The sequence below is a fragment of the Lynx rufus genome, unplaced genomic scaffold (assembly GCF_022079265.1).
Source record: "Lynx rufus isolate CCGP_SWC_20201006 ecotype Redwood Valley unplaced genomic scaffold, mLynRuf1.p SCAF_8, whole genome shotgun sequence".
In the NCBI taxonomy this organism is placed as follows: Eukaryota; Metazoa; Chordata; class Mammalia; order Carnivora; family Felidae; genus Lynx; species Lynx rufus.
The window spans coordinates 52,740,070-52,760,621 of record NW_025814896.1 but is presented as its reverse complement, the minus strand read 5'-3'; the positions used below and the strand labels follow the sequence as shown (position 1 = coordinate 52,760,621).

At 43.3% G+C, this 20,552-nt stretch overlaps 1 protein-coding gene across 1 annotated transcript; it reads left to right on the top strand.

Moving 5' to 3' along the window:
* Nucleotides 1-297: 297 nt before the first annotated feature.
* Nucleotides 298-20,041, top strand: LOC124504199 (sulfotransferase 1C2). Its single transcript, XM_047069574.1, has 7 exons — nucleotides 298-448; nucleotides 882-1,007; nucleotides 12,718-12,815; nucleotides 16,511-16,637; nucleotides 17,071-17,165; nucleotides 17,297-17,477; nucleotides 19,929-20,041. Exons 1-7 carry the CDS (start codon nucleotides 298-300, stop codon nucleotides 20,039-20,041), a joined length of 891 nt encoding a protein of 296 aa, XP_046925530.1.
* The last annotated feature ends 511 nt before the right edge of the window (nucleotides 20,042-20,552 follow it).

Here is a 20,552-nt window from a genome sequence, read left to right as displayed (position 1 = left end):
ATTCACATGAGGAACCTAGTGTAGACAAATTCATAGAAAAAGTAGAAGGGGATAGGGGAAAAGAACTATGGGGAGTTAGTGTTTAATGGTGTAGTTTCATTTGGGGAAGATTAAAAAGTTCTAGACATGGATGTTGGTGATGGCTGCACAACAATGAGAATGTACTTAATACCACTGAACTGGATACTTAAAAATGGTTAAAATGGTAAATTTTATGTTATGTGTATTTTACCGCAATTGTTTTAAAAGTCCTCTATCCTGTGCCCACAGGGACTCCCCCTCCCATTGCAAGACAGTATGGCCCTGACCACAGAGTTGAGGACACAGCTACAACTGAGAGAGGTGGCAGGGATCCCCCTGCAGGCTAGCACTGTGGACAACTGGAGCCAGATCCAGAACTTTGAGGCCAAGCCAGATGATCTCCTCATCTGTACCTACCCTAAATCAGGTGACTGTGGGGTTAGGGGACAACCAAACTTCAGCCTGTGGAGTAAGAAAGGGCTGCTCATGTCAGTTATAATCCCCCTTGATACAGTGCACTCACTCATTCAAGGAAAGCTGCTCCTTCTCGCTATTCCATGATGAGGCAATCTTGGGATGCCTAATGTCCCTGGGTTTATTAGGGTCAAGCATAATGGCTTTAGAGGACCCAGGCTGTTGTGCTCTATTATGGATTGCTCTTGGGTGACAACATCATGCAGCTCCTTCTGTCCATAGAGACCTTGTGGGGCTTTCCCACATGGACGTTCAGGACAGGATCCTGACCTGAGGGGAGGTTGAACCAAACACCATCAGTCTCCACGTCCCCTTTTTCACCCAGGACACTTAAGACAGATTGTCTAACCAGTTTCTATATCTCACCCTTTCCATTTGGGCCCCAGGGACCACGTGGATTCAGGAAATTGTGGACATGATTGAGCAGAATGGAGATGTGGAGAAATGTCAGAGAGCCGTAATTCAACACCGCCATCCATTCATCGAGTGGGCTCGGCCACCCCAGCCTTCTGGTGAGAGTTCCCCCATTATTGCTATGACTCCATTCTTTCTCTTCTTTTAAGATTTTTTTTAGAGCAGTGTTAGATTTACAACAAAGTAGAGTCACAGAGATTTTCTGCACATGCATAGCCTCCTCCATTATCAATATCTACCCCCTCCCCCAGATGGTGCACTTGTTTCTTTTTTTTTTTTATATGAAGTTTATTGACAAATTGGTTTCCATACAACACCCAGTGCTCATCCCAAAAGGTGCCCTCCTCAATACCCATCACCCACCCGCCCCTCCCTCCCACCCCCCATCAACCCTCAGTTTGTTCTCAGTTTTTAACAGTCTCTTATGCTTTGGCTCTCTCCCACTCTAACGTCCTTTTTTTTTTTTTTTTTACCTTCCCCTCCCCCATGGGTTCCTGTTAAGTTTCTCAGGATCCACATAAGAGTGAAACCATATGGTATCTGTCTTTCTCTGTATGGCTTATTTCACTTAGCATCACACTCTCCAGTTCCATCCACGTTGCTACAAAAGGCCATATTTCATTTTTTCTCATTGCCACGTAGTATTCCATTGTGTATATAAACCACAATTTCTTTATCCATTCATCAGTTGATGGACATTTAGGCTCTTTCCATAATTTGGCTATTGTTGAGAGTGCTGCTATGAACATTGGGGTACAAGTGCCCCTATGCATCAGTACTCCTGTATCCCTTGGGTAGATTCCTAGCAGTGCTATTGCTGGGTCATAGGGTAGGTCTATTTTTAATTTTCTGAGGAACCTCCACACTGCTTTCCAGAGTGGCTGCACCAATTTGCATTCCCACCAACACTGCAAGAGGGTTCCCGTTTCTCCACATCCTCTCCAGCATCTATAGTCTCCTGATTTGTTCATTTTGGCCACTCTGACTGGCGTGAGGTGATACCTGAGTGTGGTTTTGATTTGTATTTCCCTGATAAGGAGCGACGCTGAACATCTTTTCATGTGCCTGTTGGCCATCTGGATGTCTTCTTTAGAGAAGTGTCTATTCATGTTTTCTGCCCATTTCTTCACTGGGTTATTTGTTTTTCGGGTGTGGAGTTTGGTGAGCTCTTTATAGATTTTAGATACTAGCCCTTTGTCCGATATGTCATTTGCAAAGATCTTTTCCCATTCCGTTGGTTGCCTTTTAGTTTTGTTGGTTGTTTCCTTTGCTGTGCAGAAGCTTTTTATCTTCATAAGGTCCCAGTAATTCACTTTTGCTTTTAATTCCCTTGCCTTTGGGGATGTGTCGAGTAAGAGATTGCTACGGCTGAGGTCAGAGAGGTCTTTTCCTGCTTTCTCCTCTAAGGTTCTGATGGTTTCCTGTCTCACATTTAGGTCCTTTATCCATTTTGAGTTTATTTTTGTAAATGGTGTGAGAAAGTGGTCTAGTTTCAACCTTCTGCATGTTGCTGTCCAGTTCTCCCAGCACCATTTGTTAAAGAGGCTGTCTTTTTTCCATTGGATGTTCTTTCCTGCTTTGTCAAAGATGAGTTGGCCATACGTTTGTGGGTCTAGTTCTGGGGTTTCTATTCTATTCCATTGGTCTGTGTGTCTGTTTTTGTGCCAATACCATGCTGTCTTGATGATGACAGCTTTGTAGTAGAGGCTGAAGTCTGGGATTGTGATGCCTCCTGCTTTGGTCTTCTTCTTCAAAATTCCTTTGGCTATTCGGGGCCTTTTGTGGTTCCATATGAATTTTAGGATTGCTTGTTCTAGTTTCGAGAAGAATGCTGGTGCAATTTTGATTGGGATTGCATTGAATGTGTAGATAGCTTTGGGTAGTATTGACATTTTGACAATATTTATTTTTCCAATCCATGAGCAGGGAATGTCTTTCCATTTCTTTAAATCTTCTTCAATTACCTTCATAAGCTTTCTATAGTTTTCAGCATACAGATCCTTTACATCTTTGGTTAGATTTATTCCTAGGTATTTTATGCTTCTTGGTGCAATTGTGAATGGGATCAGTTTCTTTATTTGTCTTTCTGTTGCTTCATTGTTAGTGTATAAGAATGCAACTGATTTCTGTACATTGATTTTGTATCCTGCAACTTTGCTGAATTCATGTATCAGTTCTAGCAGACTTGTGGTGGAGTCTATCGGATTTTCCATGTATAATATCATGTCATCTGCAAAAAGCGAAAGCTTGACTTCATCTTTGCCAATTTGGATGCCTTTGATTTCCTTTTGTTGTCTGATTGCTGATGCTAGCACTTCCAGCACTATGTTAAACAACAACGGTGAGAGTGGGCATCCCTGTCGTGTTCCTGATCTCAGGGAAAAAGCTCTCAGTTTTTCCCCGTTGAGGATGATGTTAGCTGTGGGCTTTTCATAAATGGCTTTTATGATCTTTAAGTATGTTCCTTCTATCCCGACTTTCTCAAGGGTTTTTATTAAGAAAGGGTGCTGGATTTTGTCAAAGGCCTTTTCTGCATCGATTGACAGGATCATATGGTTCTTCTCTTTTTTTTTGTTAATGTGATGTATCACGTTGATTGATTTGCGAATGTTGAACCAGCCCTGCATCCCAGGAATGAATCCCACTTGATCATGGTGAATAATTCTTTTTATATGCTGTTGAATTCGATTTGCTAGTATCTTCTTGAGAATTTTGGCATCCATATTCATCAGGGATATTGGCCTGTAGTTCTCTTTTTTTACTGGGTCTCTGTCTGGTTTAGGAATCAAAGTAATACTGGCTTCATAGAATGAGTCTGGAAGTTTTCCTTCCCTTTCTATTTCTTGGAATAGCTTGAGAAGGATAGGTATTATCTCTGCTTTAAACGTCTGGTAGAACTCCCCTGGGAAGCCATCTGGTCCTGGACTCTTATTTGTTGGGAGATTTTTGATAACCGATTCAATTTCTTCACTGGTTATGGGTCTGTTCAAGCTTTCTATTTCCTCCTGATTGAGTTTTGGAAGAGTGTGGGTGTTCAGGAATTTGTCCATTTCTTCCAGGTTGTCCAATTTGTTGGCATATAATTTTTCATAGTATTCCCTGATAATTGTTTGTATCTCTGAGGGATTGGTTGTAATAATTCCATTTTCATTCATGATTTTATCTATTTGGGTCATCTCCCTTTTCTTTTTGAGAAGCCTGGCTAGAGGTTTGTCAATTTTGTTTATTTTTTCAAAAAACCAACTCTTGGTTTCGTTGATCTGCTCTACAGTTTTTTTAGATTCTATATTGTTTATTTCTGCTCTGATCTTTATTATTTCTCTTCTTCTGCTGGGTTTAGGCTGCCTTTGCTGTTCTGCTTCTAGTTCCTTTAGGTGTGCTGTTAGATTTTGTATTTGGGATTTTTCTTGTTTCTTGAGATAGGCCTGGATTGCAATGTATTTTCCTCTCAGGACTGCCTTCGCTGCGTCCCAAAGCGTTTGGATTGTTGTATTTTCATTTTCGTTTGTTTCCATATATTTTTTGATTTCTTCTCTAATTGCCTGGTTGACCCACTCATTCGTTAGTAGGGTGTTCTTTAACCTCCATGCTTTTGGAGGTTTCCCAGACTTTTTCCTGTGGTTGATTTCAAGCTTCATAGCATTGTGGTCTGAAAGTATGCATGGTATAATTTCAATTCTTGTAAACTTATGAAGGGCTGTTTTGTGACCCAGTATATGATCTATCTTGGAGAATGTTCCATGTGCACTCGAGAAGAAAGTATATTCTGTTGCTTTGGGATGCAGAGTTCTAAATAGATCTGTCAAGTCCATCTGATCCAGTGTCTCATTCAGGGCCCTTGTTTCTTTATTGACCGTGTGTCTAGATGATCTATCCATTTCTGTAAGTGGGGTGTTAAAGTCCCCTGCAATTACCACATTCTTATCAATAAGGTTGCTTCTGTTTATGAGTAATTGTTTTATATATTTGGGGGCTCCGGTATTCGGCGCATAGACATTTATAATTGTTAGCTCTTCCTGATGGATAGACCCTGTAACTATTATATAATGTCCTTCTTCATCTCTTGTTACAGCCTTTAATTTAAAGTCTAGTTTGTCTGATATAAGTATGGCTACTCCAGCTTTCTTCTGGCTTCCAGTAGCATGATAAATAGTTCTCCATCCCCTCACTCTGAATCTAAAGGTGTCCTCAGGTCTAAAATGAGTCTCTTGTAGACAGCAAATAGATGGGTCTTGTTTTTTTATCCATTCTGATACCCTATGTCTTTTGGTTGGTGCATTTAATCCATTTACATTCAGTGTTATTATAGAAAGATACGGGTTTAGAGTCATTGTGATGTCTGTATGTTTTATGCTTGTAGTGATGTCTCTGGTACTTTGTCTCACAGGGTCCCCCTTAGGATCTCTTGTAGGGCTGGTTTAGTGGTGACAAATTCCTTCAGTTTTTGTTTGTTTGGGAAGACCTTTATCTCTCCTTCTATTCTAAATGACAGACTTGCTGGATAAAGGATTCTCGGCTGCATATTTTTGCTGTCTAGCACCCTGAAAATCTCGTGCCAATTCTTTCTGGCCTGCCAAGTTTCAAAAGAGAGATCAGTCACGAGTCTTATAGGTCTCCCTTTATATGTGAGGGCACGTTTACCCCTTGCTGCTTTCAGAATTTTCTCTTTATCCTTGTATTTTGCCAGTTTCACTATGATATGTCGTGCAGAAGATCGATTCAAGTTACGTCTGAAGGGAGTTCTCTGTGCCTCTTGGATTTCAATGCCTTTTTCCTTCCCCAGTTCAGGGAAGTTCTCAGCTATGATTTCTTCAAGTACCCCTTCAGCACCTTTCCCTCTCTCTTCCTCCTCTGGGATACCAATTATGCGTATATTATTTCTTTTTAGTGTATCACTTAGTTCTCTAATTTTCCCCTCATACTCCTGGATTTTTTTATCTCTCTTTTTCTCAGCTTCCTCTTTTTCCATAACTTTATCTTCTAGTTCACCTATTCTCTCCTCTGCCTCTTCCATCCGAGCCGTGGTGGTTTGCATTTTGTTTTCCATTTCCTTTAAAGCGTTTTTCAGCTCCTCGTGACTGTTCCTTAGTCCCCTGATGTCTGTAGCAAGAGATTCTCTGCTGTCCTGTATGCTGTTTTCCAGCCCAGCGATTAATTTTATGACTATTATTCTAAATTCACTTTCTGTTATATTATTTAAATCCTTTTTGATCAGCTCATTAGCTGTTGTTATTTCCTGGAGATTCTTCTGAGGGGAATTCTTCCGCTTGGTCATTTTGGATAGTCCCTGGTGTGGTGAGGGCCTGCAGGGCACTTCCCCTGTGCTGTGGTGTATAACTGGAGTTGGTGGGCGGGGCCGCAGTCCGACCTGATGTCTGCCCCCAGCCCACCGCTGGGGCCACAGTCAGACTGGTGTGTGCCTTCTCTTCCCCTCTCCTAGGGGCGGGATTCACTGTGGGGTGGCGTGGCCCGTCTGGGCTACTTGCACACTGCCAGGCTTGTGATGCTGGGGATCTGGCGTATTAGCTGGGGTGGGAAGGCAAGGTGCACGGCGGCAGGGGGGGCAGGCTTAGCTCGCTTCTCCTTAGGTGATCCACTTCAGGAGGGGCCCTGTGGCAGCTGGAGGGAGTCAGATCGCTGCCGGAGGTTTGGCTCCGCAGAAGCACAGAGTTGGGTGTTCGCGTGGAGGGAGCGAGTTCCCTGGCAGGAACCGGTTCCCTTTGGGATTTTGGCTGGGGGATGGGCGGGGGAGATGGCGCTGGCGAGCGCCTTTGTTCCCCGCCAAACTGAGCTCTGTCGTCCGGGGGCTCCGCAGCTCACCCTCCCTTTGTCCTCCAGCCTTCCCGCTTTCCGAGCAGAGCTGTTAACTTATGACCTCCCAGACGCTAAGTCGCGCTTGCTGTCAGAACACAGTCCGTCAGGCCCCTCCGCTTTTGCAAGCCGGACTCGGGGGCTCTGCTTGGCCGGCGAGCCGCCCCTCCACCCCGGCTCCCTCCCGCCAGTCCGTGGAGCGCGCACCGCCTCGCTGCCCTTCCTACCCTCTTCCGTGGGTCTCTCGTCTGCACTTGGGTCCGGTGACTCTGTTCTGCTAATCCTCTGGCGGTTTTCTGGGTTATTTAGGCAGGTGTAGGTGGAATCTAAGTGATCAGCAGGACGCGCGGTGAGCCCAGCGTCCTCCTACGCCGCCATCTTCCCAGAATCTCCGGTGCACTTGTTTCAATTGATGAACCTACACTGACACATCATAATCACCCAAAGCCCAGTGTTTGCTCTGGATGTTGTACATTCTATGAGTTTGGACCAATGTATAATGACCTGGATCCAGCACTGTAATACCACACAGAGTAGCTCCACTGCCCTAAAAATTCTCTGTGCTCCACTCGTTCATCCCTCCCTCTCTCCCCAACCTCTGACAACCACTAATCTGTTTACTCTTTCCAGTTTTTCCTTTTCCAGAATATCATATAGTTGGAATCATACAGTATGTGGCCTTTTCAGACAGGCTTCTCTCACTCATTAATGTGCATTTAAGTTTCCTCCATGTATTTTCATGGCATGATAGCTCATTTCTTTTCAGTGCTAATATTCCATTGCTTAGATGTACCACAATTTATCCATTCACATACTCAAGGGCATTCCAGTGGCTCTCCTTATCCCTTTCTCTTCCTCTCTCTTCCTCCTTTCTCCCTCTCTCATTCTTTCTACATATTACCTAAAATTATTTGCCAAAAGTGAATCTAAGTAAAAAGGAGTTGCCTTATTTTCTTCTTAAATGCTCCCTCTGACCATCACGCTATAGAACACACAGAGAAGGTAGAGAGCTATTTATGAAACAATTTGCACTCTCTCCTCTCCTTACTCCACCATACAAAATCCCAGAGCAGCCAAGAAAGTGACAGATAATCATCAAAAATAATGCGTTTGCAGCCAACTATTTCTGTTCTGTAGGGAGACTTTTTTAGGGTAATACTCAACCTAGAATTGAGTATTCAAAACACACACAAAAAAGACAAAAAGACAACCAGAACTTCTTGGAATTCAATACACTTCTTGAAATTAAAAAAAAAAAAAAAGGCAACCAGAAGGCAAAAGAAGCCATTCCAGGTAACTGGCAGCTGCTGGAAGCATGTTACGGAACAAGGATAAGAGGAACACCTACTTTGCTATTTCAGTATTGCATAGGACAGCACAATGAAAAACTGGAAACACAACTAGCTAGAGCTGCAATATTATAGGCAGCACAACTCTAGTGTTGAACCAATCGTGGATGGAGCTACCAATGCCTTGTGATAGAGAAGTTCCTTATCTGATGCCCATCAAACCTTAAACTTGTGTCCAAGTTAGAATAGCCTTAGGTACTTTCTTGTCCTTCTGGTTCTACTTGCCTAGCCACTCAGACTCCTTTGACCCTCAATTCCTGTCTGTCTGGTTATTCACTAGTTTAGCAATCCAGTGCCAGGTCTGATCGCTGCTCTGAACTACCTGTGAGTCTCTGACACTGCACTCAGAGTACTCTCTGCCTGCTTAACTGTGACCCCACTCTGTGTGTAGCCAGGGCCTTCCATTTTTGTTGGTGTCTGGTCCTTTGATCCCTTGAGCAGCAGGATGGTATAATGAATAAAGACAACAAGGGTTTAAATCCTGATGCCATCACTCACTCAGCTCAGTGACCTTTAGCAAGTTACCTTCTCTGTGTTACAATTGCCTCAGCTGCAAAATGTCAATAGAATTGGGGCCTACTTTAAAAAGTCATTGTAGGGATTAAATGAGTTAATATGTGTCAAAAGCTTAGAACAACACCTGGCACAGAGTAGATACCTTAAGTGTTAGGTATTCCCGATCACCTCTTAGGCTAAATCCCTTGCCCCACAAGGGCATGTGTTCCCTGGTCATCCAAGCCCAGTTTTTTATCTTATTTCTACATTCAACCCCAGCCACCATCACCTTACCTCTGACAATCTGGGAGATTAAAGAGAGGGAAAAAATCCTAAACATGATTTCTAGTGAGGCATTCTTGGCAGTGGGGAGCAGAGTATCCAGTATAAGCATATGCTATTGTTAAGTCAGCATAAAAAGCAGGATAAAGCTTCTCTCAAGGCAATGCCAGTAGCTACAGAATTCAAGAAAGGATAATAACCAATAGCCCAGCATGGCACATCATACAGAAATCAAGATGGATCTTTACAAAACAAGGTGCCCTTGGTGTGCCTGGGTGGCTCAGTCAGTTAAACGTCTGACTTTGACTCAAGTTCTTGAGTTTGAACGCCACATCAGGCTCTGTGCTGACAGCTCAGACCCTGGAGCCTGCTTCGGATTCTGTGTTTCCCTCTCTCTCTGTGTCCCTCCCCTGTTCTCTCTCTCTCTCTCTCTGTCTCTCTCAACAATAAATAAACAATTAAAAAAAAACAAGGTGCCCCATGTCCAAAGATGTGATAAACACTGAAAAGGGTTATGGTCTTTCCAGCTATAAACAGACAGAGGCTGGGTAAAGACTCGGCTAGGCAGTAGTTTTATTTAAGAGCAGATGGTCCCTGCCACCTGAGGTGAGGGCTGCCATTAGGAGGGTAATATGGTTGCTGAAATAGACTGATGGGTGTTGGTCAAGTATACTGACCACCCTCAGAGGGTTCAAGAGTGAGCGGACACTCCTGGATGTAATGGAAGTTTGTGTCCCGCATGGTCAGTCTCCCTCCCAGGAGCCCTCCTACCCTGCCACCAACTCCTAGCAACAGAGCTGTTTGACATCTAAAGCATTGCATATATGACCTAATAAAAGCAAGGCCGGGAAGAATTTGAAAAGGTGCATGTGTGTGTGTGTGTGTGTGTGTGTGTGAGAGAGAGAGAGAGAGAGAGAACTGTATATAGGTGAGATCTAGAAATAACTCCTACAGCTCAACAAGAACTTATACTACAGGCCCTGGGCTGCATATATGACTCCATACCTCCACTTGCCTTCAATACTTCATGGTCCAATGGAGGAGGCAAAGGCAGACCATATGATGACAAGGAATGGGTATGTTGGGTAGAGGTTAGCATAGGACACCATCAGCAGGGTGAAGAACGTGCCTGAAAACCAATGCCTGGAGAAGCTGACACCTGCAATGACAAGCTGCTACTGCTGCTGTTGTTGTGTTTTTCCTGCCAGACTGCAAGCTTCTCATGCAGATGATTAGGGCCAAAAATTACTCCATTGGCCCTCTTCTTCCACGGGGCAGGCTCAGGAATGACTTTATGACCTGAGGTGTGTTCATGGACACTCTCCCCTGCCCTTCTCACCCCCTGAGGCTGAGCACTCATGGCAGAGTGCCCAGGAAATGAGACCACCCCAACCAGCTCTCCTGAAGCATTGATAAGAGACAGAGAGAGAGAGAGAAGGAGAAAACATATAATTTACTTGAATCTGTGAAATAAAACATGGGTGGAATGCCCCATGTAAAGCCCTAAACCTGCAGAATCTCTGTCTATTGTAGGGGTTCTTTGGGAGCAAAGTTTGAAGCTGGAGCTGGGTCAAGCCTGCTGGGAGGGTTGCATGTAAGAGGATGAAAACCCAAGACTACCAGCGCCCTTCCCACACAGGGGTCACTGAGCCCAGGATCTGAGGGGCAAACATGCTCGGGTCATCACAACCTTATCTTCTTCTTCCTTCTCACCTCCCTGTCTTGCAAGTCCCTCTGCACTTGGGCCCCTGGGGAGCCTTCTTAGTTTTCTTGCGAGATTGGTTATGCATTTAAAGGATGTTTGTGGTGTTTTAATCAGATTTTACAGGTGCTTTACAACAGAAGAGGTCTGCATAGTGTCTGGAACACTATATTGCTAGCAGTGGAAGTGTCTGGAGAGACTCTAAAAAGTGACTGGGACGAACCAGGTGCCCAGAGATATAGGCAAGGAAGACAAGAGACCTGGAGAAGCAGAACAAGTGTAAATAGCTCTGAAGGGTAACATGTGAGCAGGAGACACAATGGAAGCTGAGGAAAGGAGCTAGACGCAGGACAATTTCACAGTCTTGCTAAGGAATATGGGCTTTAATTATAGACCAGTAGCTTTCTAATTATATGCCCTAAAGAATTAAAGACAGAGACTAGAGAAGCATCATTCGTAGAAGCATCATTCACAATTGCCGAGGATGGAAGAAACCCAAGTGTCCAGGACAGATGAATGGATGAGTAAAATGTGATACATACATGCAATGAAAGATTATTCAGTCTTAAAAAGGAAGGAAATTCTGATACCTGCTACAACAAGGATGAACCTTAAGGACATTATGCTAAGTGGAATAAGCCAGTCACCAAAAAAAGACAAACACTGTATGATTCCACTTATATTAGGTATCCACAGGAGTCAAATTCATAGAATCAGAAAGAATAGTGGCTGCCAGTGGCTGGGGAAGGGTGGAATGGGGAGTTAGTGTTTAACAGGTACAGTGTTTAAGCAGATTGGTTGCACAACAACATGAATGCAATTAGCACTACTGAACTGTACTCTTTAAAAGAGTTAAGATGGAAAATTTTACTTTATGTGTATCTTACCACAAGTTTTAAAAAAATTATTAGGGGTTCCAAACATATAAAATAAGCAAAACCAAAGATGACCAGAATGAAACACATCCTTTCAACTCCACCTTGAATCCCCTACCTCAAACACATAGCTTGGGGAGCAAGTGTGAAAAACCACCTTGAGTATAGAAGGTTTCCAAACAGAAGAGGCACATGGTCTGAGCTGCTCAAAAGCAGCAGCACTCTCCCCAGTCTCCATGTGTTCACCAACCCAGAAGCTCTCCAAACCCCAGACTTTAGGGACTTAATGGAGGCTTCATCGTGCAGGTATGATCTCTCATTTACTCCATTTTCAGCCCTTCCTCCCTCTCTGAAGAATGGGGGATAGGGCTGAAAATTCCAAGCTTCTAATCATGGCTGGTCTTGCTGGTGACCAGCCTCCATCTAGGAGCCCACCTAGAGTCAGCTCATTAGAACAGGACACCCTGGGGTGCCTGGGTGGTTCCGTTGGTTAAGCATCCAACTTCAGTTCAGGTCATGATCTGACACCTCATGAGTTCAAGCCCTGCATTGGGCTCTGTGCTGACAGCTCAGAGCCTGGGGCCTGCTTCCAATTCTGTGTCTTCATCTCTCTCTCTGCCCCTTCTTTGCTCATGCACTTCCTCTCTCTCTCTCTCTCTCTCTCTCTGTCTCAAAAATAAATAATCATTAAAAAAACTTTTTTCAAAAAGCAGGGCACCCTTATCACCCAGGAAATTATAGGGGTTTCAGGAATTCTGTGCCGAGAAGCAGAAGCAGAGACAAATATAAATTTTCTATTATCTCAAATCCCCTCCCTCAGTCTAACACAATGATTGCACAGAGCAAGTGTCTAGTCAGTGTTTTAGAGGACAGAGTGGAAATCACAACTCATGTGACATCAAGTACATATGTTTAGCACATGGGCCAAGTACATGAGCAGCCTGTTGCAGACACGCAGGGGTGGGCACTGGCTGGGAGGCAAGAGAGGCCTGCACTCTGGTTCCCCCTGGCTCTGCTACAATAAGAACTCACTTGTCCCTTCTCAGCTTCTGTCTCCACATCCTGGAAGTGACAGAGTAAATTAATCTAAGCTCCCTTCCAACTCTCAAGCTGTTTCAGTCTACAGAAGTGATGGTAAAATAAATAATCTTATTATGAAATCCCAAAGGAAGTCAAGAGATAAGCAGAAAGATGGGGGTGGGGGTGATGGGACATTCTGGACAGAGCCCAGAATATAAGCTCCCCCATGCAGTACTTGTATTACACAGATGTTTCCTCTTGATTTACTTCAAAGGGGTGGAAAAAGCCAAAGCAATGCCCTCTCCACGGATACTAAGGACTCACCTTCCAATTCAGCTCTTGCCTCCATCTTTCTGGGAAAATAACTGCAAGGTAAGACAGCAATAGCTTCCCTGGTGACAGGCGGGGAGACTAATGCTCCTGAGAGCAAATCCGCTAGACCCTAACTCACAACACTGCCATCATGTTTACTTCTCCGCTATCTCTGCAGTATTGCTGTTGATCAGCAATTAGAGAAAATGTAAACTTCTATACTCAGCAGGATATTCACCTGAATGTTTTCAAATAAGATGTGGATTGTTTGAAGGTACAGACGAATTTTTGGAGAGAACAAGAGATAGTGAGTGTCCACAGTTGATCCAAGGGTGTGGGCAATGGAATTCTCATAATAGAGGACAGAAGAAAAAGTGAGGAGAAAAAAAACCCCGATGATTGTTTAAAAGGGTAAATAGGTGGAGCAGTGTTTCTTGAGGGGAGCAGTTGGCCTTAACCTCTAGTAAACTCTGGGCTCTTAGCTTTACTGCTTCTGGGACTTTATTTATTCTGTATTCAGCATCTAATCAGTTCCTGGCACATAGAGGACATTCAAAATGTGTTTGCTGAATGAATAACAAATGAATTAGGTCAAGGAAAGAAACTGAGATGTCAGCCAGCGATGTTAAGGAAGTTTTCTCAAAGGTGGGAATGAAGGGAACAAAGGGCTAGGAAGGGTGTATTTCTAGGGAACAATAGAGATTATGTGGGTCCTTTCAGTAAAGTTATATAAGGGAACAAGAACCTCCATTTCTGGGATTATGTTAAGACTAAACACCCTGAAACCTCTTGTATAAAACACTTAGCAATTACACATAACAAATGACAAGTTTCCTTGTAAATGTGTAACTGAGACCCAGATACAGTTGAGGAAATCCCCCAGTCCCACAATGAAGAGGGCACTGGAACTCAGAGAGGTCACTGACACTGTAGCTGTCCTGTGGGTATTTGATGACCTGGAGAATGCAGCAGCGTGAGTTTCAATGGCTGCACAGGAGCAAATCCCAGAGCAGAAGGAACCAGAAAAGTAAGGAGCCCAAGCTGGGACAGCTGAAGGGCTTCACTGTCAATGGACGGAAGTCTCTCTGTGTTGACCTGGGCTCTCAGCTTCCCTGAAAATGTGTGGCCACATTTTGAAGGTCTCCTCTTCAAAGGAGGAAATTCAAGCTGCACTTTTTGCATTGTCCAAGAAGCCCCATGCTGAGAAACTGTATAAGGTGGTTCCATTGGTGGCATCCCCAGGATGACCAGCAAACACAAACATGGGATGGTCGGGGGGGAGGGGGGCATACCTTCTGCTTGCAGTGCTCCCTCTTGAGTCGACCATCTCACATTACAAAATATACAAAGGAACAAGCTAAAAATATATTAAAAACCAACCAAACAAACTGAACAACAACAACAACAACAAAAGGAACAAGTCAGCAAGAGAAAGAGTCTGCAGAAAGAACAAACAGCAGGGTTGGACCTCAAGGACTTCAGATATCAAAATGACCAGATATAGAAATATAAGTTGTGTAAGAAAATTGAAAGATTGAATCAAAAATCAAAGAAGGGAATACGATGCTATTTTTAAAGCATAATTTTTATTAAGTTAAACAAATAATCAGGATTTCTGTGACTGAAATAATATATAAGCATCTGCTATAAAAATCCAACCAAAGCTCTCTGATTTGCCAACACCTGCGGTGGCTCTCTCACATGGACCTGGGAGGACACAGCACGTGCTGCCTCCGAGGGGCCGCCGAGGCCCCGAAGGGCCAGGGTGCCTTGGCTGGCTGCAGCAGGGTGGCCACGGGGACAAAGAGACCACCGTGGGTGAGAGAGGAGGCGCCCCGTCCCACTTCATCTCCCCACTTGCTTCTGGGTCCTCTGCCTGCGGGAGGGTATCCGCTCCTGCTGTGCACTAGGACCCCATCGCGAATCTGCGCCTGTAGGACTGACCCTCACAAGCCAAGCCTTCTTGTCTCCCTCTCGCTATCTCCGGGTTTGTGGCCTTAAGCTCCATCACCATGGTCTCTGCTTTCGGATAAAAAGCACCAGCGTTAGAAAGATGGTGTTCCTCAGACCTGAACCACGACCGCAAAACTGGAAGTAGAACCCAAGCCCTGACAATCAAATTTCTTGTCAGTGTTTGTGGGATGTGAGATTGCCACAGAAATAGCTGTTGTCGCCACTTATTGTCACCTTCCAAAAAATGTGTTATTAATTACCTGTGGCTATTTCACACTGTTACTTAGTCCCTTTCTTTCTAGCCCTTTCAATTTCTGAACTAAAAAAAGCTAATAATACACTCACACACACAAATTCAACAACAGGTGAAGTGCAGAACGGACACCACAAAAGAGAGAATAAATGAACTTGGTGGGGGAAATGGGATGAAGTTTTGAGGAGGGAAGGGAGAGCCTTGTGGCTGGAAGTGAGAAATAAGATAGGAAGATTAATTAAATGATTAGCCAACCAGAAATTAAAAAGCCTAAGAATTCAGGTGGATTTTTTTTAAACTTCTCATGCCTAGGAAGCACCAGGGTCAGTCAGGAGGCAGAGGGAGCAAGGGTAACATGTGGTCAAGAGCCTTTATTCTGGTTTCCGAAGGAAGGAATGGGTGAGGCAGGTAAGCAGGTTTAGGATTGGGTAGTTTGGATGATTTCTGCAGTCTCTGGGGCAGAAGGGATGATGCTCCTGCTTTTGTGGTCCTGGCCCTGGGGTGATTAGAGCAGATGGATAGTGGCACAGAGTGTGAGAGTCTAATAAGGGAGGTGTTTGAGATGTAGGCTTCAGACTGGTGGAGTGATAAGTGAGAGTAATTGTGAGTTGTTACTATCTCTAGTAACCTGCTAAACCTGGCAGGGGCAGTCCATCCAAGGTTAGCAAAGCCCCAGGATGTCAAAGCATCAGAATATAGGAAGTAGCACTACTGACCTTTTGGGCCAGATAATTCTTTTGGGTGGAGAGGCAGGGGGCTGCCCTGTACACTGTAAAATGTTGAGCAACATCCCTAGCCTCTACTCATTAGATGCCAGTAGCACTGCCACCTCCTGTTGTGACAACAAAAAATACCTCCAGACATTGCCAAATGTCCCCCAGTGGGCAAAATCATTCCTAGTTGAGAACTGTTTTAGGGTAAAAACAAACAAACAAACAACATTGAAATGACTAGTTATGGATCTAAGGTGACCAGTCAATGAGACCAGCTCAGGATTGATGCTGTCAGAATGTGAGTTGAGTACTTAGCAATCATTAAAGGTCATATTTGGTTAAAGTGAAAGGCTGAGAGGGTAGGAGACAAGGTTGTGGTCAAAATGAAACCTAAACAGGATGCTTTGTAGGGAAAGACCTGAAGTGATTCAAGATGAAAATAATAGAGTTGATGAGAACAGGAAAGAAATAAGACCGAGACGTCATCCTGCTTCTCCAGGAAACTGAGATGAGTTGTTGGGAGGATCATCAGCACATGCATGTGGTAGTTTCTGTGTGACGGGAGGTCATAGTTGCTAGAGAACGATTGGACTCTGACACTAAAGGGGCAAGCAAGAATCAGGCTACTTAATAGGACTGAGTTTGGATAAAGAGGACAATCAGCAGAGAAGCAGGGGACAGCCAGAGAGGAGGAGGTCATGGCCAAGTCGAACTGTCAGCACAGGAGAGCTGAGGCAGGTGTGTGTGGCCACCCTTGGCATGGCTCAAACTGAGTGAATTCTGTGAAAATTCACTTTTCATACCATCTTTTACCCTCCTCTCTTGTCACCCCAAAGTTCCTTTATGTGGCTCGAAATGCCAAAGACTGCATGGTTTCCTACTACCATTTCCAAAGGATGAATCAAATGCTTCCTGACCCTGGCACCTGGGAAGAGTATTTTGAAACCTTCATCAATGGGAAAGGTAAAGGATAATCCTTCACATCTTTGGGTTCCCAATCCAGGTATCTAGGAATCATTTGATTCCTTAGAAGGTTGTGTTCCTCCTTATATGTGTCCTACCTCAGACTGGGACTGAGAAGGGCAGGCTGGCTGAGCTCAGAGTGAATACCCATAGTCCCAGCAAATATCTCTCACCCAATTTGAAAGCCTTTATCCCAGGTTACCTGACCCATAGCGTCACCCCCATTCCAAAGAGTATCCTTGTTCCAATATCAGGGCATATGTGATTATACACAATAAATATGAATCCATTTTAGGTAGCATGTTGGGATAAATTACCCCAAGGCTATACCATACAATATCACCCTCTAAGTCAAACAGATCAGGACTCAGGATATATCTGGGACTTTGGGTGATCCCTATGTAGAGTGTTATGTTTCTTGTGTCTGTTACAGTGGGCTGGGGTTCCTGGTATGACCATGTAAAGGGATGGTGGGAGATGAAAGACAGATACCAGATTCTCTTCCTCTTCTTTGAGGACATAAAACGGGTGAGTAATGGCCCTTCAGAAAAATCACTCTAGGCTTTTTCAGGGCTGCACCTCTGGGAGGGACACCCTGAAGAATTTATGTGTGTCCTGATACCATCTTCCATTCCAATGCAATGTTACCGTCACCACAGGACCCAAAGCAAGAAATTCAGAAAGTGATGCAGTTCATGGGAAAGAGCTTGCATGAAACAGTGCTAGATAAAATTGTCCAAGAGACGTCATTTGAGAAAATGAAAGAAAATCCCATGACAAATCGATCTACAGTTCCCAAATCCATCCTGGACCAGTCCATTTCCCCCTTCATGAGAAAAGGTGTGTGTGGCCTCAAATACTATATAAATATAAGTATAAACCAAACACTCAGTTTGTCTAGTAATATCTGTCTGCCTTTTAGCAAGAAGATGTTAGGGGTTTTTTTTCTTTAAAATTTATTTATTATTGAGAGACAGACACAGAGTGTGAGTGGTAGGGGGGTGGGTAGAGAGAGGGGGAGACACAGAATGCGAAGCAGGCTCCAGGCTCTGAGCTGTCAGCACAGAGCCCGATGTGGAGTTCGAACTCACAAACTGCGAGATCATGACCTGAGCCAAAGTCATTGGCTCAACCAACTGAGCCACCCAAGTGCCCCAAGAAGATGTTAGTTTTTATTAATTTCAAGACAATACACTTAACCTATTAAAAATAATATGCCACTAATAAGGTGGGGATTTAATCGCGTTACAGAAGAGAGCTCTCTGGGGTATTTGGTTGTAAGAAACAGGGGTTTGTTAGGAGAAGTCAGACAGAGGTATAAGAGAAATGCAGTCTTGCAGGTAGTTAAGAGCAGGAGCCACCATTGGTCTAGACCTTGTGGGGATCCCTGGATCTCAGAGTAAGAGCTCGGAGGGTACAGCAGGAGGGTACAGCTTTTTGCTAGAAGGCTTCATCCCTTACAGGACTCAGCTGCCCTTCACATATCTGCTAGAAGTGCTTTCCTCCACTGACCAGCTTCCTGTCACTCTGCCCATTACACTTCTACTTTATAGCTTCTGCTGACTCGGCTTCTTCTCATAGGTTGGTCTTTATTTATTATTAAATTATTTTTTATGTTTATTTACTTTTGAGAGTAAGAGGACAGAGGGAGAGTGGCGGAGGGGCAGAGAGAGAGGGAGACACAGAATCTGAAGCAGACTTCAGGCTCTGAGCTATCAGCACAGAGCCCGACACAGGGCTTGAACTCACAGACTCTGAGATTGTGACCTGAGCCAGAGTCAGACACTTAACCAACTGAGCCACCCAGGCACCCCTGCTCATAGCTTGGTCTTGATGATGGCCCACACATGGGCTATCATGACTTCCAACTATCACTGCAACTGAGCATTGCTTCATTGTCTTAATTTTTTAGTTCTACTTCCCAAAACAGGAATTCTAATTGGCCCCAGCTAATATTTTTTTGAGGAAAAAAAGCCTTTTAATTTTTTTATTTAAAAAGTAATATATATCATTGTAAAAAAAATTAGATCAATATGGAATTGCATTTTTAATGAAAAAAAATTTTTTTTCTTCACCAAAACCCTGCCCCCCAGAAGTAGCCACCAATAGTATGGCTCCCTTTCTATTTAAGAACACAGACTTCTTTTGCACAACAGAGGAACCATGGTATACTACTGCTTTGCAACTTTTCTTCTTTTTTTAATTTATTACTTTATTTTGTTGCATTTTTGAATTTACAGCATCATCCCATGCTAGTGCAGCAAACCAAAAAATGCCATTCCTTTTCTCTTCAGATAATCAATGGTGATGATTTGGCAAGTAGCCCTTCTTCAGATCCAGACAAACTTATCTTTCTATACACCCTCCTTCCCTCAGGCTCATACATATGCAAACAAAAATATAGAACATGGTGAAGGCTAAAACCCAAATGTGGTCATACTTCACACCTTCATTTGCCAGAATATCAGACATCCCTCCAGAGCAAGGCATGTAGGTCCATATAGCTCACTGTTTTTAGTGGTCTCATGTTATGCCAAAGCATGGATGCATCATAACTCATTCAACTATTCCCCTAGTGAAAGATACCACAGTTTATTTTGTTTTTAATATTTTATCTTTATGAATAATGTTATAGTAAACATCTTTGTATGCACGTTATGTCCTGATGCTTTTATTTCTGTTGCACAAATTTTCAGAAGAGGCACTGCAGAGATATAGAGTATTTCCCCTTTTTAACATTATTTTAGTAGTTACTAGTTGGTGAAAAAGCTCATACATATCCAGTGTCTCAATGACATTTTTCCCAAAAGTTATTTTTTTTAATTGAGAAGTAACTTACCAAAAAATGCAAACTCTGAAATATGCAGTTCAATATATTGAAAAATGTATACACCCATATAACCAGCACCCCAGTTAATCTCTACCCTCAGATACAACCACCGTTCTAATTTCTATCACTACAGATTGATTTTGCCCGTTCTTAGACTTCATATAAAAGAAATCATACAGTATGTACCTTCTTGTGTGTTGTGTCTATCACTCAGTGTAACGTCTGAGATTCCTCATTGGCCTGTGTCATTTCTGTGCAGTGGTCCGTTATGTGAATACATCACAAGTGAGGCCAAGCACCAGCACCTTTGAGGCAATTGTCCACTCTAGCTAAGAGTCCACCCCCTGTGCAGAGCATGCTAGGGTCCTTCTTAGATGAGAGGGCTGCAGGTGGAAGGGTAGGCATCGAGGGGGAGGTGGAGAAAGGCAAACGTGTTGTCGAGCTTGGTTTTCCTCTTCTAGGAACTGTGGGGGATTGGAAAATCCACTTCACTGTGGTTCAGAGTGAAAGATTTGATGAAATCTACAGACAAAAGATGGAAGGAACCTCAATAAATTTCTGCATGGAACTCTGAACAAGATGTACATAGAAAGGTAGATGACAAGAATGGGGAAGCTATCTTCAATCCTTCAGGCAAGCCCAAAGAATCTCTGAAAGCATATTGTAAAAATATACAATTGTGATACCACTGTCTCTGTGATTATTACCAACCTGATTTTTCAAAAGGATCATGTCTAATGCTTATTTTCTCACCATCCTTTCCAAAGTAAGAAATAAAATGGCTTAATAAATAAAATAAAATAAAATAAAATAAAATAAAATAAAATAAAACAAAACAAGATAAAATAAAATAAAATAAAATATAAAATAAAGACTTGAATACTGCAAAGATTTTTTTTTTTTAGGTCTCCATTATTCTGGAAAGTGCATCCTAGTTTTCTAGTGTGTAATATAAAATACCTTGGGTGTAAATATGCAAATACTAGGTTATATCTATGTTGAAAATATGAAATCACTGATATCTGTCCCAGTCATTCAAGAAACTCCAGCTGTGCTAGGTTCTGGGGTTCCACCTGATTAGCATG

Bases quoted from the DNA above. Each gene is read 5' to 3' on its own strand.
- LOC124504199 (XM_047069574.1), top strand. From the start codon at position 298: ATGGCCCTGACCACAGAGTTGAGGACACAGCTACAACTGAGAGAGGTG. The intron at 1,008-12,717 runs GTGAGAGTTCCC...TTTACTTCAAAG, and splicing joins TCGGCCACCCCAGCCTTCTG to GGGTGGAAAAAGCCAAAGCA. The intron at 17,478-19,928 runs GTGTGTGTGGCC...TTCCTCTTCTAG, and splicing joins TTCCCCCTTCATGAGAAAAG to GAACTGTGGGGGATTGGAAA.